This window comes from Dermacentor silvarum, chromosome 10 (genome assembly GCF_013339745.2).
Source record: "Dermacentor silvarum isolate Dsil-2018 chromosome 10, BIME_Dsil_1.4, whole genome shotgun sequence".
Lineage (NCBI taxonomy): Eukaryota > Metazoa > Arthropoda > Arachnida > Ixodida > Ixodidae > Dermacentor > Dermacentor silvarum.
Window position 1 is genome coordinate 106549837 of NC_051163.1, and position 24493 is coordinate 106574329.

At 46.0% G+C, this 24493-nt stretch overlaps 1 protein-coding gene across 1 annotated transcript in view; it reads left to right on the top strand.

The window, feature by feature from the left end:
* LOC119431742 (uncharacterized) overlaps window positions 1–24493 on the top strand; it is a 55870-nt gene that overhangs the window by 12991 nt on the left and 18386 nt on the right. Inside the window, exons 7-8 of the mRNA XM_049658023.1 lie at window positions 3724–3846; window positions 14998–15175. Of these exons, the coding sequence (XP_049513980.1) occupies window positions 3724–3846; window positions 14998–15175 (301 nt within the window). The remainder of the gene's footprint in view (window positions 1–3723; window positions 3847–14997; window positions 15176–24493) is intronic.

A 24493-nucleotide genomic window follows, 5' to 3' on the forward strand; every position in this document is an offset into this window, starting at 1 on the left:
GTCATCGCCTGTTGTTGTGTAAGTTTAATAGTAAAGGCCCACTATATGTTTCTGGTAAATGCACTGTTTCTTCCTCATTCAGGCGGACCCTAGACAAACGTGACATGTTTCGATGAATTATTTGTGCCATGCTATTGTATACTATATTGTTCTAAAGCACTCAGGTTACGTAATGTTTACTCAAAAGATTTAGACACAATTTTAGCGAAACAGCAGGAAAATTCAGGGGCAATTCAGCTACCTTTTCGTCTCATTTTAGCGACACGCTTGAAAAAATTATGGCAACAACTGGATATTGCGCGCGTGACGCTCCAGTAGCAGGGTTCCAAAGCTAGCGTAAAAATAATCATAGAAAAAATGTAGCGCCTCCTAATCCTGTGTGCCTGTAACTCGTATTTCCATCGTATTGCTGCCGTCCTGCCAGGCAACACTGTTTAGCACAGCTGATAATTGGACAACAGCCGTATCACTCATTCTGTTCCTGTGACAGGTGAATGCTGACAAAAAAACTCATAGGCCTCCGCGGCACAAACAGCACAGTTACAGCGTAAGTTGGTTGAGCGGCTCAAGAATAGCTCCAATTTGGGCACCACGCATAGCAGGGTCTTCGCGGCAATCTCTTCGCCTCGTTTTGAGGAGAACGATCTGAACTGTCCGCCCGGCGTCGACGGCGAGCTGCGGCTTGTAATGCTCTCTGCACAGCTGTCTGCTGGGCCCGATCAAGCCTTATAACTGCAAAACTGCAACTTACTTGTCCAGCACGCTGCGTTTGTAGGCACCTTAACTAGATGGCGCCACCATACTGGCAAGGGCTGTGGATCGCGTTTTTTTTTTATTGCGCACCTCGTTTGAATCGCATCTCGTCGTCTGCGCCTTGGCCCACGCTGCGTTTGCAGGCGCCTTACCTACTTACCCTTACCATACTGGCCATGTAGGAGCAATGCACATCGAGTCTTGAATTTATACTTCACCAAAATAGAGTTATTTATTAAATAACGACTGTTCTTACATGGTTGTGACTAACGAAAAATTCACGAATAAACTCCTGTGGGAGTTTGTCTACAAGTATGCGTAAGCATTATGCCACCTCCACGCAACCCGGTGTCAATATCAGTGATATAAAACTTGATGCGGCCAGTACAAACGACAGCGCTGCGGCGACACAAACTGGTGCGGACAAAAAAAAACATGTAGGAACAGTCGTTATTTATTAAATAACTCTATTTTGGTGAAGTATAAATTCAAGACACGATGTGCATTGCTCTTACAGATAAAGCTCCCTTCTTACTATGAAAATGAGCGCAAAGTTGTTTTTTTATTATGATAACAATTATATTTAGGTTCTTGTATTTAGGTTAATTATAGCAATTATACTTAGGTTAATTATAGGTTCTGTAGTTGCGGTACATAGCGGTATGCGCTGCGGTACATCACAAACCTTCTTAGTTATAACTTCGGCACGAAAGAAAAAGTGGTTCAGACAACTGATCCAGCAACAACAGTGAAGCCTGACAGATCAAAATTTAGCCTAGAAAGCTTTTATTGAAGAAAGGCAGCAGAAAGTGACCCTAATTATCCGGCAGCAGCGCCTGACGAAATTCCACTACAGGTAATCAAAAACCTCTGTCCAAAGACCAAGGTACTGCTGGCTAATGCCATTGAGCAAGTGATTAGAACAAAGAAAATTCCCGTTGGACGGCGCGAAAGCAAGGTGAACCTCATCTACAAATGCAAATGAGATAACAATAAAACGAGCTCGTACAGGCCATTTACCGTAACGTCGGTGATATTCAGAATGGCAATGCAAGCCATAAACCTTCCATAACCGCGTGAAGCCGTTCCAATGTCATGCACCCTTTCTAGTAAACTGCCAACCCGTCATACGAACCCTACACAAACGTGACATGTTTCGATGAATTATTTGTGCCATGGTATTGTATACTATATTGTTCCAAAGCGCTCAAGTTACGTAATGTTTACTCAAAAGATTTAGCCACAATTTTAGCGAAATAGCAGGAAAATTCATGGGCAATTCTCCTACCTTTTCGTCTCATTTTAGCGACACGCTTAACTGGCGGAGGCTCGCGTGGTCTGCGCCTGCGCGTCTGCCTAGGGAGCGTTTAGAAGGCATTTTTCCGCTGCCCGATAGCAAGCGCTTGCATGGCTCAGTGGTAGAGTATATGGCTCCCACGCAGCAGGGCGCGGGCTCGATCCCGGCGGGAACTAGGTACTTTTCTTGTATTTCCGGCGATAGCGGTTACGGCGGCGGACGCCATCGGCGGTCGATACCATCGCGAACCGGAACGGCTATTGGAATTAGCCCATAACAGCTTACGCTGTAAAAGGGAGCGGCGTTGTTCTTTTTACCCAGAATACAGTCACATTGTTCAAGGACCCCGCACCAGGCTCAAGCATTGCAAAACGACAACCAAGTAGTACGTAGAATATGTTGCTATGCGAGCTGTTTGAAGTCTGTGGGCTACGGATTAGCGCTACGTGAAAGCTATTAGTCTTTCTTCTCACGTCGCCCTATTATGTCCCCCCTATCCAGTAGTGCGTTGATCCCATGGTGAAAATAGTGGGTACAAGCGTTCGCACGGATACACACTACCGGGACTATAGGAAATTCATACGCTGGTCTGCGCCCTAATTCTCAGAGCAGCCAGTGTTCTGGCCACAACAGGTTGCACTATAGCTCTCTCACATAGCTTTCTGACGTCACGGATTCAGTCTAAAGCGCGCAACCGCTAGCTGCGGTGCCGACAAGCGGATTCATGGAAAACAGACAGAGTGAAAAAGCACGAGAGGAAATGAATCGAACAGCAAGAAAGAAATACGGTGGCAGTAGTCCTTAGTCCGCATATCCGAGTCCATAACCACGTGAAGCAGTTCCAATGTCATGCACCCTTTCTAGTAAACTGCCAACCCGTCATACGAGCAACCGATTTTTGGAGAAGTACTGTTCACGATTGTTCTTCTCTTGAACGTTGGTAACTGTGGCCATATTACGCCTCCGCGAACTGGCACTGTGTTACAGCAAGCGACACTTCTGCTTGTTGGGGACATCGTCAAATTTGAGGTTTTTCCGGCGCAATCAAGTGCAGCTAAGAACTCCTACAAAGACATACACTTTGGTAATGGAACGCATATCACGAATTGCAAAGATTCGATTTCAGCAAAGTACATCGCATCGATGCACCCTTAAGTGCGGCGTCCTACATCATAGAGGTCATGGGATTAGCTTATACTTACCTGCACAATGCTAGTACCAACGAGTACGCGCATGCGCAGCATTGAGCGATGGTAATCACGGATTTTATGAAATTTCCCTGTGTTTCTGCCGTTTATACGCGACGAGCGTTGCAAAAATTACGACGCGTGGAATTGTTTTATTTTGAAAAATAGCTTTTGATTCCTCTGTGATTTGAAATATTAATCACACAGGGAAAGCTTTCTCCCAATTTATTTTATCGTGGTTGATTCGTCCGGAAAGTGCATGATGGTGTCGGCACCTACTTCTTGTCAGCTGCAAACTTACAGTCCCACAGCTGACGAACCTATTTATTTGTTTCATATTCAGCAATGAAATACGGTGTTCCAGGAGGGATGTTTTTCTTCGTGTACCTTTTGAATAGGAGGTGGTGGCTAATAATCTTAAGCTGTGAGATGTGCACTGCTAAAACTGGCTTTGCTGACTCAATATGCATTCTTTTCATGACAAAGATCTGCAAGAATCTGAGCTATGCCAAGACCTACCACGACAGCATGCTGCACGCTGAGGTTGCATACAACAAGCGTCTTGAAAGGCTGTTCGCCTACGACGATGACGAGTCTTTTCGCCAAAAGGTGAGTGATGATGCAGTGGCAAGGTGAACTGCAGCTTCCATGTTCGAGTCGCTGCTGCCTTAAGACATAGTATAAGGAAACATCATATGAATGGGTGTAACATCATTTCAGGAAGGTTCATCCGTACTCTTGCAGCTGCTATGTACTGTACTTCGCGACTGACAGAGAGACGTGGACCAACGTAAAAGAAAGGCTAAACAGGACAACAAAAACATTGCCGTTGCTCTATTTACTCGTGTATATGGTTGTCTTCGTCTACGAGTTCACGCTCATCATTCATTTTACTTTGAAAATCATCAAAATGACAACTTTAGGAAGGATGGAAAGCGTTACGCACTTGCTGAAACACGTTCTTTTCTGCCTCTCACCATATGTTGAGGACGTACTGTTGTCATAGTTGTTCTCATACTGATATTGGGACCATGGTGCTTGAGCAATGCAAGAATTGATCGACCATTACCGCACCGTCTTTGTCAATTCATGATGTCTTCGTCGTTTAAGCACTATGGTCCCAGCAAACGTTGAGCGTCCGCTACTGCGACGTAGCGCCAAAGTGCGGGAACCGATACAAGGAAGACGAAGGTGCAAAAGCCGCTGTGAAATGCTTACTGGGGGATGATAATGACAGCCTTCAACCACATACTGTAAGAACGAGAATGGGCAACCTTGCTGGTCCTCAAGTAAACAGTCGAACTAAGCAATCGTGCCTTGTCATTTGTGTTGAGATTGACCTCTGCTTTTTATATAGCTTCACACTAGAGTCAATTGAGTCGTCATCGATTCCTCCTGAAATGTACACAAATTCACAGTACTGAGCTAGCCAGAATAATAAGAGATCGGGAAGGGTTCGATTACTTAAATGCATAGGCAATTATATGCTTACCCCACGAGAAAACCATCTGTCCTTACATCCGTCCCGTAAGACGATCGCTTTCAACGAGCCCGCAGCAGCGAGCGACTTTGCCTTCCTGTTGCCTGTCGCTCAACGCGAAGGAAACAGCGACAGAACACAGCGCTCACAAATGTATCAGCACACGCGGCCCCCTGAGCCTTTCGCAGATCGCTTTCAAGATATGAGCCCGCCCTTCCCTCTTCAACGCGAAGCGGCGATAACACAGTGCGCGGAGCTACCAGGTGCCCGCACTTTGTCCGCCTCGCAGATCGCTTTCAAGATACGGTCCGCGCGGCCATGCCAGAGTATGTTTGATGGTTTGACCACAGTTCATAATGGCTCTACACGGATGGACAAGGCGCTAAAGGGCGATAACGGCTTATGATGATAGGAACGTCATCAGTGCACCTGACGCCGACACCTGCAACACTTCGCTTTCGTTATCAATGCGCTTTGCGCCGCCATCCGCACCAGTTTGTGTCGCCGTAGCGCTGTCGTTTGTACTGGCTGCATCAAGTTTCATATCACTGATATTGACACCGGGTTGCGTGGAGGTGGCATAATGCTTACGCATACTTGTAGACAACTCCCACAGGAGTTTATTCGTGATTTTTCGTTAGTCACAACCATGTAAGAACCTTCGTTATTTATTAAATAACTCTATTTTGGTGAAGTATAATTTCAAGACTCGATGTGCATTGCTGCTACAGATAAAGCTCCGTTCTTACTATGAAAGTGAGCGCAAAGTTGTCTTTCTTTATTGCGATAGCAATTTTATTTGGGTTCTTGTATTTAGGTTAATTATAGCAATTATATTTAGGTTAATTATAGCTTCTGTAGTTGCGGCACATAGCGGTATGCGCTGCGGTACATCACAAACCTTATTAGGGATAACTTCGGCACGAAAGAAAAAGTAGTTCAGACAATTGATCCAGCAACAACAGTGAATCCCGACAGATCAAAATTTAGCGTAGAAAGCTTTCATTGAAAAAAGGCAGCAGAAAGTGACCCTAATTATCCGGCAGCAGGGCCTGATCAAATCCCACTACAGGTAATCAAAAACCTCGGTCCAACGAGCAAGGTACTCCTGACTAATGCCATAGAGCAAGTGATTAGAACAAATAAAATTCCCGTTGGACGGCGCGAAAGCACGTGAACCTCATCTACAAAGGCAAATGAGATAACGATAAGACGAGCTCGTACAGGCCATTTACCGTAACGTCGGTGATATGCAGAATGGCAATGCAAGCCATAAAATTAGAACTGTCGAAGTGGGTGGAGAAAAACGATGTATTGGGGGAACTGCAGAATTCGTTAAGGCCAGGCAGACGCTTGGAGGATAATATGCTTGTACTAACTCAGTGCATAGAGACTTCAGTAGCTCAGAATAGACATTTATCGATACCATTTCTAGATATTGAAGGAGCCTATGACAACGTAGACAGACAATTATTATGGGATATTCTTAAGCACGAAGGCATAGAGGACGATTTCGTGGAGCTGCTAAAAAGGATATATAGACACAACCGACTACAATTTGTATGGGAAGGCCGAAAAGGCAATGAAGTTGTGGGAATTTACCGAGAACTGAAGCACGGATGTGCTCTGTCTCCACTGTTGTTCACGCTTTATGTTAAGGGCATAGAAAGATTACTGGAAAACATCAAATTGGGGTTCGATTGCTCCAACATGCGCAATGGACAAATGCTACAACAGAAGGTCCCTAAACTGATGTACGCAGACGACATTGTGCTACTAGCGGACAATATAAAAGATTTACGGACACTTGCGAATATCTGTGCCAACACAGCGACAAATATGGGCCTTAAGTTTAGCACAGCGAAATCAGGAATTATGATCTTTAATGAACAGACGAGTAATTACGTGGTGTCAATTCAACAAGCCATACCCATAGTCAAGCAATGTAAGTATACTTCGGCATATACATAAACGAAGGAAAGATTTACCCAAACATCCACCAATATAATCTGAAAATTAAGGGAAGCGGAATGCAGCAATAATGAAACGCAGAGCACTGTGGGGCCCCATGAGTATGAGGTGGTGCGCGGAATCTGTAAATGAGTAATGCTGCCAGCGCTAACGTTCACAAATGCCATTGTATATGCTTAAAATCGGATATCTTGTCGGGGTTGGAATTTAACCAAAGATCAGTAGGTCGGTTGGCTTTGGGAGCCAAACCACAAATGAGGCAGTGCAAGGTGATATGGGTTGGGCCTCTTTGGAAGTCAGAGAAACACAGAGCAAAATTAGTTTTCAAATGAGTCTCAGTAACATGAATAAAAATAAATGGTCCGCTAAAGCACACAAGTATCCGTATCTGAAAAGTGTGGATACAGAATGGAGGAAGAGGTCAAGAAAGTTGGCAACCAAGTACATCATCATCATCATCAGCCTATATTTATGTCCACTGCAGGACGAAGGCTCTCCCTGCGATTTGCAATTACCCCTGTCTTGCGCTAGCGTATTCCAACTTGCGCCTGCGAATTTTCTAACTTCATCATCCCACGTGGTTTTCTGCCGTCCTCGATTGCGCTTCCCTTCTCTTGGTATCCATTCTGTAACCCTAATGGTCCACCGGTTATCCATCCTACGCATTACATGGCCTGCCCAGCTCCATTTCTTCCGCTTAATGTCAACTAGAATATCGGCTATCCCCGTTTGTTCTCTGATCCACACCGCTCTCTTCCTGTCTCTTAACGATACTCCTAAGATTTTTCGTTCCATCGCTCTTTGTGCGGTCCTTAACTTGTTCTCCACATTCTTTGTTAACCTCCAAGTTTCTGCCCCATATGTTACCACTGGTAGAATGCAATGATTGTGCACTTTTTTTTCAACGACAGTGGTAAGCTCCCAGTCAGGATTTCGCAATGCCTGCGATATGCACTCCAACCCAATTTTATTCTTCTGTAAATTTCTTTCTCATGATCAGGGTCCCCTGTGAGTAATTGACCTAGATAAACATACTCCGACTCTAGAGCTGACTGGCGATCCTGAATTCTTGTTCCCTTGCCAGGCTATTGAACATTATCTTTGTCTTCGGCATATTCATCTTCAACCCAATTCTTACACTTTCTCGATTAAGGTCCTCAATCATTTGTTGTAATTCGTCTCCATTGTTGCTGAATAGGACAATGTCATTTGCAAACCGAAGGTTGCTGAGATATTCGCCATCGATCCTCACTCCTAAGCCTTCCCAGTCTAAGGGCTTAAATACTTCTTCTAAGCACGCGATGAATAGCATTGGAGAGATTGTGTCTCTTTGCCTGACCCCTTTCTTGATAGGTAACTTTCTACTTTTCTTGTGGAGAACCAAGGTAGCTGTGGAATCCTTGTAGATATTTGCTAAGATATTCACGTATGCCTCCTGTACTCCCTGATTACGCAATGCCTCTATGACTGCTGGTATCTCTGCTGAATCAAATGCCTTTTCATAATCTATGAAAGCCATATAGAGAGGTTGATTGTACTCCGCAGATTTCTCGATTACCTGATTGATGAGATGGATATGATCCATCGTAGAACATCCCTTCCTGAAGCCAGCCTGTTCTCTTGGTTGGCTGAAGTCAAGTGATGCCCTGATTCTATTGGAAATTATCTTGGTGAATATTTTATATAATACTGAAAGCAAGCTAATGGGTCTGTAATTCTTCAATTCTTTAACGTCTCCCTTCTTATGGATAAGTACAATGTTGGCGTTCTTCCAGCTCTCTGGTGCACTTAAAAGTTGTGAGGCATTGCCTATAAAGGGCCGCAAGCTTTTCAAGCATGATATCTCCTCCATCTTTGATTAAATCTACTGTTATTCCATCTTTTCCAGCCGCTTTTCCCCTGGTCATGTCTTTCAAGGCCCTTCTAACTTCATCGCTACTTATAGAACGATGTCTCCGACAATTAACCAACTACAGGATAGTTCCAAATAAATAGACAACCACGAGCCATCAGAAAGAATGTGAGAGAAATAGAGACAGTGAATTGTATGCAAATAATGGAAACAAAAAGGACCATCTTTACAAGAATGAGAAGAAAGAAATTAGTAGGTAGAATCTGTACGATAACACAAAGGGCAGTGCCTTGCTATTTGAGGCTCGAGGTGGTTGCCTAAGGACCAAAACATACCGGAGCAAATATGAGGCGCGTCTATGCTGCAGTAAAGATCCAGAGACAACTCAGCACATCCTAATGGTATGCGAAGGGATTCACCCAGTGGGAACCGTATGTAACGTACAACTTGCAGAAGCGCTTGGGTGTAAAGTGGACAGAAACATCAACCGATCAGCCGTAGAGATAAGCAAGAAACGGTTAGAGCGTCGGTTAACAGAAAGCAGGGAAGAGATTGATACGACCTGGTTTGATCTCTTACAGTCATAGGTAGTGGTCCAAGGTATACTTTCGCGCCATCCAATTGAGGAAAAAAAAAGGAAAGATGAATGAAATGTATACAGAAATGCTAGATAAAAACATCTATACCATACCTGATTAAATCAAGCAGGCTAGGTGACTATTTGTCTCCGCCCCGTTTCAAAGGCGATGCCATTAAATCACCATTATCATCATCATCATAAAGTCCGAGCGCGATAGCATCGAGGCCACACGCCGGATGTGGTAGGTGCGACGGAAAGTATGCGAGGGTGTGCTGGGAAGCGTGGTGGCTTGGGGCATCGGCGTCTTCTTGCGCGCGTAAAGAAAGGAGAGGGGAGATGTGCATGTGCGATAAGAGGGAAGGGAGCAGGGTATAGCGCGCGTCTCCACTTCTACTCCGGCCTCGGCTGAGCATGGCGCGGCTGAGCGCTGCCGTGCGCCCCAGATCTTGGAGGTAATCTTCGGTGATATCGAAGGCTAGCTGACCCAAAGGACCTCGCGGGCGCTATGTTCTTGCACACCTACGTCACGTTGAAGTGAGAGGCAGCACGAAGGAGAATGCGCTCGCCGCTGCTGCCTCTCTTCATCACGCCATGCGTTCTGACACCCGAGTGTCCGCGGTCATCGAGTAAGATGTGTTCATGTTTTCCTGTTTTCGCGTGGCACCGTGGTCGGTAATTTAGTTGTTAAGTGAATGTTTACAGCAGTTTATCCACCTGATAAAACCACTACCCTTACTTCGTATAGCTGTCTAAAAATTTGCTATCACAATCAATGCGTCGCCTTTCAGGCGATACTGCGACTTTTTTTTTTAAATACCACTTTCGAACAGCGCCTGAACGTTAGTACAAAGTCGTATATTGTAATGAATTTTCGTCTTTTAGAGCCGCTGTTGTTATAGAATTCAATAAGTTCACCAGATAGATGCATTTGTTTATTTTATATATTTTTTCGTTCCGACACTTTTGTCATCAATCAAATATAAAATGGTCCCGAACGGACGGTCACTGAATCTCACGACACCACTATTTGTTAGTATGGAAACTTTAAGACCGCGTTTCTTTTTTTCATCTTTCTGGTTTAAGTACTCCGCTCACGGTACTGCTAAAGCTTCTGTATGCAGGAAGTGTAACGGGCGAATACAACTTCGGATTCCTTTCTATATGGGACTCGATAAGCAACCCAATCTATGATCTCGACTGAATAATTATGTGAAAACCTATGTGAATAGAAAAAATATTATCTGCCTGATATCTAGCATCTAGGAAAGTAAAGCGCGTTTTCACTATTTTAATTTCTCTACTCAGCTAGGCTGTACCTGCATAAAGTTGTGACTTAGCAGTGCAACACCTATAAGAATGTTAGTTGAATTTGGCTTGCCTAATAGGTATTCTAACGGATGGGATGGGTTTATTTACAAGGTGATAGATGGTTAGCGTAGCGCAATAGACGGCACGATTATCCAAAGCCAGAACCTGCAGTCAGCAAACAGCTCCTCGCACGCTCCTCTGCTTTCACTTCCTTCGACTCCGCCGCGCATCGTGCCATCTTCTCGGAGGCAGGTGAAGCTCTCCGAGCGAGTTGCATAACCCGAAGTTAGTATAGTTTCAATCAGGCGACGCGCACGACTTGCGTTTCACATGGCCGCCAGTTGTGTGAGATCCTTCTTGCAATAACGGAAGTCACCTCATTCAAGCGTGTAGGTATGAGAAATGGGAAGGTGTATCTTGGGAGGACTTTCGTGTGCAGCCCCTTTTCCTGTGCTGGCGTCCGAAGGCACACGAAGCCTTCAGGAGCAAATCTGCTGGCCAAATGACGAGCATTATAACGAACCTTGGCAAAATCATTCGAGGAAAGAGTCCTGAGATAGGCTTGACCATGAGGTTCGTCGGCACGACATAATGTCAGGCCTATTGAATAGTCATAGTGTGGAGACAAGGAAGGATAGTGCAGATAAAGCTTTGTGGATGGCGAGCGTAAATAATACCGAAAGGTGGATATAGCCTGTGACTTCATGCGTGGCATTTTGTAAGCGTACGTAACGAATGGTGAAATTCAATCCCAGTTATGGGATCTATAAACACATACGTGGCAAACATGTTGGTCAGGGTACGATCCCTGCACTCAGTGATACCGTTTGTATATGGGTGATTAGGTGGCGAGGGCCGGTAATCAGATGGCAAGGACTTATTCATCCAAGTCATCGTTCGTATCTTACGTGCCTGCTGACGTAAGGTGAGATAAACAGCACCGGTGTGAAAGCGAGCACTCCCGCATGTGATAGAAAAGTCGTATTCTTGAAGCGGTTATGAACATTGAGCCAATGGACTAATGAGCCACGTTGTCCAACCAGTCAGCAAAGATAATGGTGGTGTGCCACAATCCTGAAATTGCGACCGTAAAGTATGGCCCGAACTTTTGTGTAGCGAAAATGACTGCGAAGCATTCTAGTTCGGCTACGGTATACTGCCGCTCAACCTTGTTAAAAGCTTGCGTAGGCGATGACTTGTTGGTGCCCACCGTGTTTAATTTAGTGCTTCAATGGCCAGACCACTAGCATCGATGTGAAGCTCAGTTGGGGCCTCAGGATCAAAATGGCGCAAAATTTGAGCGGATGTGAGCAGAAATTTTAGTTCGCAAAATGCAGATTCACACTCATTAGTCCATGTTAATCGTATATCCTTGTGAAGAAGCGAAATGAGCCGATGAGCTAGGCTAGTAAAGTCTATAATGATATGGCCGAAGTACGAACACGATCCCAGGACGCTGCAGACATCGTCATTCTCAAGCAGCCATCGTCAGCTTCATCGGCAGCCTTTTATTTATGGCGCGTTCAGGTACATATGAATGCGCATGTGCCTCGCTCCTCGTGCTTTGTACTGCGAGGTTAGAAAAATAAAAGAAGAATAAAATACAGTTTCTTCTGCTCCTGCCATGGGCCTGAACGGCTCGCCGACTCACGCGTTATTATAGTGGACCTAACCTCGGCCCCTATAGAAGGTATTTTGCCGTCTTTATCGGGCTGAAGTCACAAACTGTTACAATCATCGGGGGTGTGGGTGGATTCTTTTTTGTGGACAAGGAAACCCTAAACAAGCGTTTGACACCCACCAAAGTGACACTTTCTGTAATTTAGAATCCGTCCGGATCGCTGTCAGCTGTTAAGAACAACTTCAAGCCGTTGCTTGTGCTCGTGAAATGTCTTGCCATAAATGACAACTTCGTCCAGGTAACACATGCGTATTTGCTAAGTCCGTGCAGGATCATGCCTGATACTCGTTCAAAGATCGCCGGATCATTACGCAAACCAAAAGCCCTTCGTTAAATTCGAAGAGTGCACCCGGCGTTATGCAGGCGGTCTTTTGTTGATCTGCTCGCCGCGTCGGTATGTGCTAGTAGCCTGAGTGCAGGTCGACAGAGAAGTACGAATAAGTATGTAAACAGTCAATGGCGTGGACTATACGTGCAAGAGGACACACATCCTTCTTCGTCATGGTGGTTAGGCATCTAAAGTCTGCGCAGAATCTCCATGAATCGTATTTTATCTTGACCAATTAACTGGAGCCGCCCAAAGGCTAGTGAACTGCTGAATGGCGCCTTTCTGAAAAATGTCTTCACCTTGTTCGGCGATCCCTTTGCGCTCGACAAGAGAAAGGGGTGCGGATTCTGTCACATTGGCGACGCTGTTCCATTGTTGATGTGGGGGATGTACGGGGGAGTGGGGTTGTGAAGGTAGACGGTACTGTGCAAAGTTTAACCTTGGCGCGTAGCAACCAAGAAGCTCTTCGAGGGCTTTCTGGTCCAAAGGGGGGATTGTTTTGTTAATCTTGCCCCTAAAGTTAGACGGGTTGTCATGGAGTGATAGCTTGCGTCCGTAGAAGTAGCAACCGCATGAATGCTTAAAGCAGTATCTTCTTCAAAGCGTGCTAGGTTAATTTCAGCAGCCAAAAGAACTGACACGGCGGACACGTTCAGCATCAGAAGTTGAGCAAAACCGCCTACGATTTCAGCAAGCGACCGAGCGACAAGTAGATTTTTCTTTAAGGTGTTGACGTAGTCGGGTTCGATAAATTCACAACAGAATCCAGAATGGACGCGCTACGAGTTCACTAGAATAAATAATACCACGTGGCAGGCAAAAGCACATCAGTGCACAAGGAATGGAATGTCGGATGGAATGTCGTCAAGCGCTGATAGTAGAATATTACTTATGCCTGAAATGAAACCAACCCTGCAGTCTAATGTGCTCCACACTCTCGTAAAACGTAAATGCCTATAATTGCGCTTCGAAATGCTTTTTCCACCAGCGGTTATCAAACCGGGACATACCTATATAACAGAGAACGCAACAGTTCAAAGCCAACTCCGCCAAACTTGGTATTTCATAAGAAGCAAACACCACTTCGGGTCCTAGCCGATTCTAGAAATAAAGACACATCTCAGAAACAGAAGCATCTACCGCAGCCACAGTATCTACACTAATGACACAAACGTCCACTGCCAGCATGCAGCCTATAGCATGCGAGGCATGCTATGTGATCTCGCAGAGCACATTGTGGGTGACAGCGACAATCCCTCGCCATGTGTCCCTGAACGTAACGGCTGTAACCCACAGTTGGGTTGCGATTTTCATTGAAGCTGGGCACTGATTTTCTAGGCATATTGTAGACTGGAGAACCGCCGACAGGACAGATGGCCGAAGCTGTCTTTTCCTGTCGATGTTCAAAATAGCTGGAAATAGCTGTCGTCAGTAAACGTGGTGGCAGGTCGTGGCCAAACCGCCGGCGCCTCCAAGAAGGGCTCATCAAGTGTCCATTGTAGGTAGCTGCGCCATGAAATCGAGCCAGTTCATCTCCGATAACAACATTAAGGCGAAACCCTTAGGTTTATATGTTGGCGGTGCCCTTGGCGGTGACCGTGGTGAAGCTGGGCATTGACGGAAAATAGCTGACGCTCCCAAGAAATGCTCGAATTGACATCACATTTCTCAGGGAGGTTTCCTGTGAACAAATAAATTAGTGGTTTTGAAAAGAAAATTTGGTACATTCCGGTCTGGGTAGTGATCTCACGCGGGCCTCCGGGGCGCGAGACGTGCACGCTTCCCTGAAGCCACCGCTGCTCCACGTTTCTAGCTTAATAAATATGCGCCTAGTGCGTGCGTGAATGCACACGTCACGTCGCAGCCATCTCGCTGATTAAAGGTGTAGGCGAGTGCGTGCACTAACATACTGCACTTTAGGTATGCACTTTAGGTTCATATGTGGCGTTCAGGAGCTTACCTTAGTTCCACACGTGTACTTCCCATTGCGGCTCGTTATGTCTTGCAAGAAGCCTAGCCCCAATTGTATAACTTGCTGCGTTACCAATATGTTTTACGAAAAAGTCTAACCCCGATTGTATAACCTCATGTATTACCAAATGTGCAGCAGGCTTTCGCCTTCTTGTGTTACAAGAATGTAACACCTGCCGAGCTTTTTACGACATATATAAGATATCTTATGCTATGGATGTGAGTACTTAGTACTGGTTCATTGTTTCTGACAATCAACGTTTGTTTACGTAGGCGTTATCATTTATTCACTGGAATTTTTGTGCGACTTAATTGTTTTATGGTTGCCTCTTGCAGTGGAACCTAGGCGCAAGCACCTGATCAAGCTGTTGTAGAGCAAAATGTTTGTGCTCGTCCTTTCATTTTCTAATTTTCCACCTCAATCGTGGGAAGCCTGAAAAGGTTTATTGAAATGAAAATAAAATCGAAATTCAATTGCACTAAGACTAAAGTTTCTTGAGAAACCTTAACAAAAATACATAATGTTGAAAGTGATGTTTAGGTTGTTTACTCCAGAAATACGATATCTCCGTGTTTCTTCTCGTTCTAGCTTTGCATGTCGAAGAGCAACCTCACCGGCGTGCAATATGGAGTAGCGGCCTACAGCCTGGAGAAAGACGACACGGAGAACGCTTGCGGACAAGGCAGCTTCGCAAGGTTGCGCACTCTTAGGAAGTTGGTCGACTTCTTCAAGGAGTCCTGGTCCTCAGCCAACCTTCTTGAGGACTGTGAGTGTCAAGTGGAACGAGTGAAGTGCCCTTCCTATTTAGGCATTTTGTGCACATTGGGTGAAGCAAGATTACACACGCAAGGGCGCAATCGATCCGCAAGTGTTTGCTGTCGAGGGGAGCGGGGGAAGAAGAAGCAGGGTGTTGTCACGTTATATTGAAAGTTCCTCGCTCATGACCGACACCATAATTATTGTACTGGAAAAAGAGGCGATCAGTACTCAGCTGCTGCTTAGTTTTGGCAGTACGGGGAGATGCCGAGCTGCAAGGCTGAACAATGGTCCGGGTATATATTGTGAGCTTCCGCTGAATATTATGAACTGGCTTTCGAGCCCAAAAGGTTTCGGGTTCGGTTGAGTTTCGGGTTCAGGCTTCCACTTATTTCGCGGCTGGGTTTAGGTTCAGCTCGAGAGAAAAACTATAATGGTTTGAACCTGTTCCTGCGGGTTCATACCGTTTCGGAATTCTGGAGAATTAAAAGGCGTACGAAACGACGCTTTCCAGCCTCACTCGCAAACTTAATTGAGCAAACAGTAGTTTATTTCTACGCTTCCGCGACACGGACCGATGTACGAGGTATTTCTCAAAAGTTGATGTAGTGAATGTGAAAGAAAGTATAAAATTAAAAGCTGGCCCAAATATTACAAAATTACGTTTCATGGCAGCAGTGGCAGAGAAAGCAAAAAACATTAAAGGTAAGACACCAAAAACAAACAAACATGCAAGCAAGCTATTTGCGGCCTACCTGTCATAATTGCAAAAGTTCATGATATTGTCACTGGGATTCATGAGTACACGGGAGAGACGGAATTGTATATTACAATATTTACAGGCTTCTGTTACCACAGAATGCATGACAGCATCTCACGCGGCATGTCCCGTCTTCTTTCTCTTGGCGTAGCAAAGCGGTCCTTTAACGGCATGCTCATACCCAAGGTCTCGTAACACCACCTCCGGAGGACTGAGGTAGGATTGAGAACTGAGGTAGGAGGTGGTGGAGTTCCGCGGCTTGATAGGTCGGAAGATCAGGGGCAATCATCGTGGTAATTTCGTCGGGGAGTGTACTTGCCGGGCCGGTAGCGAGAAAGGACTAACAAGTGTCGGCGTCTAAGGCCGCGACGTCGCATTCATCAAGGGCAGACACGTTGGCCATTCAGATGCCTTGCGGGATCGCTTGGGTCGAGTTGCTGAAGTTAAGGAGCGGGAGCAGGACGTGGTTGTCGGCGACAGTCACGAGGGTGTGCGGCACAGAAATATTTCGGGTCAACAGCACGTCAACTAGTGGAGATACTATGTAGTCGCCGTAGGAACTTGTGATGTCGTCAAGGCCACACACGTGGCGGCTTGCGGTGATAACCAAGCCTAATCGACAGAGCATAATCAGTGTGAAGAAGAGTGGTAAAGCCGTAACATCAGCAAGTTGAGGAAGCTCAAGTTCAAGGACGCCGGTGGCACAGCCAATGAGAGCGGCATGGGCCGACAAGAAATCGAGTCCGAGAATGACGTCGTCGGGACATTGCTCGAGAACAGTAAACAAAACCGATATATGGGGATCGGCGATGGTGATGCGAGCTGTGCACATTCCGATGACTGTGGAACTTCCATCAGCGACGCGAATAATACCACTAGCGGCAGGAGTAAGAAATTTCTTGAGGCGGTGATGAAGTTCCGCACTAGACACGAAGATTTGTGCCCCAGTATCGACGAGTGCGGGAACAGGTAGGCCGTCAACGTCGATCAAGGCAATACAAGGAGAGGAATTTCCCAATTTCCTGGCGGCAAGGGTTAAGCCTGTGGAAATGAACTGTCTTGGTCAGGACTATAGGGTTATAGTGGCGATGTATGGCTAGCGTCTCTATGCGTTCCCTAGTTGGACTCCGTGGTGGGTGGCCAGCATAGCTACCGAATAGTTTTTTTTTGTTTTTATTGCATTAAGAACCCCCCCCCTTCCAGAAATGATCGGCCCCTGAAAAGGGGACGCACCGAAGCAAGTAAAGAGTTTTTCATTAAGAAGAATGAATATACGAAGTTTTTCGTCATCACATCTATGAGTGAAACCAAAATCCAGGACATGTCGCCTTTCCCGATAGGCAAAGCAATCCAAGAATGCATCGGCAGCAACTACAACGCGAAAAAGATGAATTCAGGAGATCTACTCATTGAAGTAGAAACCAAAGAGCAAAGCAACAGGATCAAACAATTAGAGAAAATCGGACAACACCAGGTATCAGTAACCGCGCACCGATCACTGAACAACACACGAGGTGTCATATCTGACAGAGAACTACTTAAATGCTGTGACGAAGAAATTGAGGAGGCTCTCGCAGATCAAGGTGTACTCGCTGCACGAACGATGGTCATTCGCAGAGACAACAAAGAAATCCGGACAAAGAATGTAGTGTTAACGTTTGCCAGCACAACTCTCCCTACAGCTGTCAAAGCCGCATACTTGTATCTGCGTGTTAGGCCCTACATACCCAACCCTCGTAGGTGCTTCCGGTGCCAGAGGTACGGGCATGGGTCACAGTCTTGCCGTGGGAATCCAACCTGTGTAAAGTGTGGCCAGAACGATCACGATGATGAACAGTGCACGAACCCATTGCAATGCATCAATTGCAAGGGCCCACATGCTGCATACTCTCGTTCTTGTCCTGAATGGAAAAAATGAAAAGAGATAATCACGCTCAAGACAAAAGAAAACATCTCTTATCAAGAAGCTCGCAAACGGATGGCTTTCACCCAGAAGGGTAGCTACGCTCAAGCGGTGCAGAGGGGGCAGGCACCGCAAATGGTTTCTGTGGGCACACAGGTCCAACTCCAGGACATGGTGGCCGCAGTCCGTCCCTCAAACAAACCCACAAAACAGGCACCAAGTGCCTCTTCCCAGGGAGGTCCGGAAGCCTCGACAAGCGTTGGTGGCAGCCAACACAACATCGAGGTAAAACAGACCTCAGTGACGGTGCCGAGGAGCCAGCCTCCTCTTAGGAGGCCAGCAGCCTCGCAGAGCACCAATAGTGATGAGCACCCTAGTGGTGCCGATTCAATGGAAGTGTGTCCATTGGACACTGAAGGCATGGGTGACCCTGCTCCTGTTAGCAGGCCACCCAGGCAACCCGTCGTCCCTCCCTAAGGTGGAGGAAAAGGGGGTCGAAACCCAGTTTCGGCTCCCAAGAAAAGTACTTGAAAAACACATTCATCGCCTTCTAGTCTGAGGAATAGTCAACTAAAATAACCGTTTATTTTTTCACTACACATTTTTTTTCGTATCATGGCGTACATTATACACTGGAACAGCAGAGGTCTCATACACAACTTAGGCGACATTAAGGACATTCTAACCAACTTCTCTCCTCTGGCTTTATGTCTGCAGGAAACCAATTTAGGTCCAAAAAACACGAACTTTTTAAAAGGCTACACAGTCATACGTCGCGACCTCGCCCAGGCTAACCGACTATCGGGCGGTGTTGCAATCGTCGTTCAAAGCGGTATCGCCGCCAGAGAAGTAACCATTAACAGTTTTTTAGAAGTCGCTGCTGTCACCATTTTATCGCACAAAACTATCACCGTATGTTCGATATATATCCCACCACACACGCAGTTCACTGTCAAAGATCTAGAGCTCATTGTCGGACAGCTTCCCGAACCCTTTGTCATAGCAGGAGATTTTAATGCACATAACACACTATGGGGAAGCAGTAAGACTGACCTTAGAGGGCAGGTACTCGAAGATTTTATTATAACTAACAATGTATGTCTTTTAAACACTGGCGCTGCTACGTACTGTTCTCCAAGCACAGGGACTACGAGCTGTCTAGACTTGGCGCTGTGTTCCAGCTGCTTGCTTCTCGATTTTACATGGGAGGTGATAAACAATCCTTATGGTAGTGACCATTTTCTTGCCGTCGTTAAGCTAACCTCTCCACTCCCAATCATACCCTCTCGACCGCCGCATTGGAAACTACATCTAGCTAACTGGTCTCTATTCACAGAGAAAGCCACCCTTCAGAACGAGCTTCTTGACCAGCTAACAATAGACGAAATAAATGACAGGTTTATTCATTGCATACTCTCAGCAGCAGAGCAAGCTATTCCTCAGTCCACAGGACTAGTAGGAAAAAGGCTCAAACCCTGGTGGACCAGCGAGTGCACAATTGCTAAAAAACTGCAAAATAAGGCCTGGTGCATCTTCAGGAGGTACCCAACGCAAGATAACCTTCTGGCCTTCAAACAAGCGAAAGCTAAAGCAAGGTATACCCGTCGTCAAGCAGAAAAGGTATCCTGGCAGATATACATATCATCAATACATAGCTCAACCACGTCGAAAAAAATGTGGGATAAGGTTCGGAAGTTCAGCGGTGACTACTCCCCATACACAATTCCTATACTCTCAGATCCGGGCACTCGAACAACCCTACAGGAACAAGTTGACATACTAGGACACCATTTTTACACGATATCCAGCTCTGATAATTACACGCAATCCTTTTTAAAGTACAAACAGACGGCAGAAAAACAAAAGCTACCGGTAACCGGAGGCTCAGATGAACCATACAATCTCCCTCTAACACTTCCTGAGATAAATAGAGTACTTTCTGCTGGAAAGAAGACAGCAGTTGGTCCGGACAAAATTCATTACGCAATGCTTGCCCACCTATCCCAGGCTGCTGTAGAGGCAGTGTTTCATTTCTTCAACATGATTTGGGAAACAGGCAAAATGCCCGCCAAATGGAAAACAGCTATCATAGTTCCCTTTCTAAAAGCTGGAAAACCACCAACGTCACCAAGCAGCTATAGGCCTATAGCGCTTACAAGCTGCTTGGCAAAATCATTTCAGAGCGCAATACACATCAGGTTAACACACATCCTTGAAGCAGAGAACTTACTAGACATTCACCAGTGTGGTTACAGGAAAGGTCATTCAACAACAGATCATCTCGCGCGTCTTGAGCACACAATACGGGAAGCATTCTTACATAGACAACACTGCCTAGGGGTATTTTTGACCTAGAGAAAGCCTACGACACCACGTGGAGGTATGGTATTTTGAGAGACCTGGCAAATCTGGGAATCCGTGGCAGGATGCTTAACTGTTTGTCGGATTTTCTGTCAAACAGAACTTTTCAGGTAAGTTTGGGCTCCGAACTCTCACGTGTATTCGTACAAGAAAATGGTGTGCCGCAAGGTTGCATTTTAAGCACAACGCTCTTCGTGGTGAAAATGAATTCAGTAAACACAGTAATTCCGCCTTCCATCATGCATTCATTGTAGGTTGACGACCTTCAAATTGCATGCCGGGCCTCAAGTATATCCACGTGTGAAAGACAGCTTCAGTTAACGGTTAACAAACTGGCAAAATGGGCAGATCAAAATGGATTTCGGTTTTCTGCTCAAAAATCCGTCACAGTTCTGTTTTCGCAGAAGCGCGGCTTGTACCCAGATCCGGTTCTAAAATTAAATCAAAGCTCACTACCACTTAAACCAGAACATAAGTTTCTAGGACTGGTTTTCGACAGTAAATTAAACTTTATTGCCCACATTAATAACATTAAAAAGAAGGCCAACAAAGCGATTAACATCCTGAAAGTTCTATCGCGGAAACATTGGGGCGCCGACCGAATGTGCCTTTTACGTATCTACCGCTCTGTCGTGCGAAGTTTACTTGACTACGGCTGCATAGTTTATGGGTGAGCAAGACAGTCCTATCTCAAACGTCTCGATCCCATACATAATCACGGGCTACGCTTGGCAACTGGTGCGTACAGAACTTCACCCGTCGAAAGTCTATACGTCGAGAGCAACGAACGTTGCCTGGAACACCGAAGAGCCCTGCTCACAGTCTCTTATGTCCTAAAAACTAGAGCTAAACCGAATCATATATGCCACACCATTGTTTCCTGTATCACGAACAGAACACACTACATGAATAAACCGCACACTATAAGGCCAGTTTTTCTCCGGTTTGAAGAAATATGCAAAGAATATAAAATACCAAACGAGGCGCTCAACATTGCTCAAACACCGAACAGATTGGCTCCATGGTGCGATTTCACACATTTCTGTGACTTTGCGCTGACACATCACAAAAAGAAAGAAACACCGCGTGAGCACATAATGCAGGATTTCCTAGCACTACAAGAAAAATATAATGACCATATTGAATTCTATACGGACGGCTCAAAAACACACGAACACACTGGAAGTGCCGTTGTATCGAAACACTCGGAATCTTGCGTTAGACTGCCACAGTTCGTCTCTGTGTTTACATCTGAAGTATACGCCTTGTTTATAGCCATAAAAGAGATAGTATCAGGGAATTACAAAAAGGCAGTTATATACACAGATTTTCTAAGTGCACTAAAGGCCCTACGTCTAAAATCTGAATGTGAACCTTTTCTAGGAGATATTTTGCGGATGCTACTAGGAGCAGAGGAGCATGGCAAGATAATCCGCCTGGCCTGGCTGCCGAGCCATACTGGTATCCCAGGAAATGAAAGAGCAGATAAATTAGCAGTGGCGGCGGCACACAAAAGATCAATAGCTATGAAGGTACCTATAAAAGATTCTATCCACAGATGTCGCACAGCTTTTAACGCAAAGTGGTAGGACGAATGGGACTCCAGGGTACACGACAAACTTCAAACCATTAAGCCTATTCTACAAGAATGGAAGTCGTGTTACCACCAAGAACGTTTTATTGAAGTGATTTTATGTCGTCTTCGTATAGGACACACACACTTGACTCACAACTTTTTACTAAGAGGAGAACAACAAGTGGAATGTGAACAATGCAAGGAACCTCTCAGTGTGAATCACATTTTAATCACATGTCCGGCGTTCGAAAAAGAAAGACAGCATTATTTTCGCGAACTATACAAAACACTAACACCACTTCATCCACGTTTACTATTATCAGAGCATGCACTAGTATCCATTGATGACGTTTTTAGGTTTTTAGAGGCCACGAGTCTTGTAAATAAACTGTAAAGGAAGGTCTTAATCTTTTTATTCATTTCATTGATTGAGCTCTGCATTGTATTGATTGAGCACTACCCTGTGGCTGGCGCATCATAGCCATAGTCGCTTTTGCGCCATAAAATCCTACATAACTAACTAACTAACAAGGACAGGAATTGACGTGGAAGGCGAAGATGAAGCGTCACTTCTAAGAGCTGCATCCCTTAGTTTTCATGTCGAAGGTTGAGCAGCGATGTCGGACGTCATCGTAGAGGCGAAGGAGATGACGAACGATGCGCTGGCAGTGAACGGTACTGGTGACCTCGGGGCGACGGGGCGACGAGGAGCGGCTGTGCGGCGTAGGGGTGGCATCGACGTTGTACGGCTCGAAAGGCTGGAAGCTACGGTAGCTATCGCTGTTTTATGGCAGGTATGGCTGAGTGGGCTGAAAACGGCGGTAGTTGTCGGTGCGGCTAGCAGTGTCATCCCGGGTTAACGGCGACACCCAACGGTTTTTGCAATGGCGCGCGACGTGACCGATACGGCGGCAGTGGAAGCAAATCGGCCGATCATTTGCCGTCTGCCATTCAGTCGGATTACGAGAGCGCGGAAAGAACCGTTGTTCCTGGGGCGGCGATCTTGGGCGAGGCGGTGACCTAGGGCCAAAGTCAGTTGTCCGAGATTGAGCAACGGCGCAGACGGCGAAACCCAAGTTGCCGAGGTACTCCCGCACAATGGACCGGACCAGGGAAACGGCCCGCATGTGAAAATCGCCGTGGCCGTTGTTGGGGAGAGCTGGAGCAATTGCTTCGATTTCACGACGAACAATTCGTGTAAGTTCCGATGGCGGCGACGACTGCAGACGAGAGGCCTGTCCATCTTCGCATGATGACGTCGGGGCGGCGTTCGGTAGCCGAGCGAATGACTTCGCAATACGCCGACTTTTGGGCTACTCAAAACGCCGGCATTCTTCAATAATGGCGTCGACGGCCGCACAATTTCGCCACACTAATAGGTTGAACGCATCATATGCGATTCCCTTCAGCACGTGACCAACCTTGTCCGACTGCGTCATGTCACTGCCGGCTTTACGGCAAAGAGCCAAGACGTCCTGAATGTAGGATATGTATGATTCAGTGGACGTCTGAGCGCGGATGGATAGCTGTTTCGTTGCGGCGGCCTTTCGACCCAAGGGTTTCTCAAACAAGGCACTAAGTTTTTCTTTGAAAGTGTCCCAACTTCCAATCTCCGCCTCATGGTTATCGAACCATACCTTTGCCGTTCCTTTCAGATAAAACAGCACGTTCGCCAGCATCAGCGCCTGGTCCCAACGATTGATCTCACTGATGCGTTCATAATGGGCAATCCAATCTTCGACGTCAACTTCATCCGTACCGCAGAACGTCCCTGGGTTTTTAGGATGCGTACGGACGACCGTTGACGTTGTTGTCGAGGCTGGTGCAGGCGTCGTACTGGCCGGCGCAGGCGGCGTGGGCGTGGTCTCGTCTGTCATCATGATTACCCCGACTCGACGACCACTGCGGAGCTCCGTTGTATACAGCACTTCTTCTGGTACCCCGTACCTCCACCAAATTGTCACGGGGATTCACGAGTGCACGGGAGAGACGGAATAATATATTGCAAGACGAGCGTACTTACAGGCTGCTGCAACCACAGAATGGCTGACAGCATACCACGCGGCATGTCCCGTCTTCTTTCTCTTCGCGTAATAAAGCGGTCCTTTAACGGTGTGCTCATACACAATGCCTATTAACAATTATTGACTCCAAATCGAAACTTTTCGAAAAAACTTGGTGAGCGTTCCTTCTAATTTTGATAAAAAAGCTTATGCTTGACACCAAAGGCTTTCACCTATTTTGTTAACTGGCAAGGCAATGACGCATTGTGAAAGTTACATTGACGAATATTACTTAGAAAAGCAGGGCGAAGATGGGGTTTGCTTGAGACAACGAGCAGGCAGGACATGCGACACCTCTTTGATAGCGTTACAACCTTGTTCTGTAGGGTCATATAAGCCATAAAATATTTTACGCAGATACTCCTATTGAACGATTGCAACACTTAAGCATATCTATGTGGTATGTTCATAATTTCGTGCAGTGAGTCAGCCAAGAAGTAGACGGCGTATTGACGCGGCTCCCTCCGCTGAAAAAAACCCAGCCAGAGCTCCATTACAAGCCAGACTGCTGTATGACAAGGCAGAATTTTAGGCTTTTAGATCGACGAGCAGGTGGCACAAATGATTCATATCAAACTTCTTGCGACAGTTGGCAAGAATAGTGCACAATTTCATCAAATGTCACAAGACGCCCATTGAAGGATACCTTAAAGGAAGGAACTAGG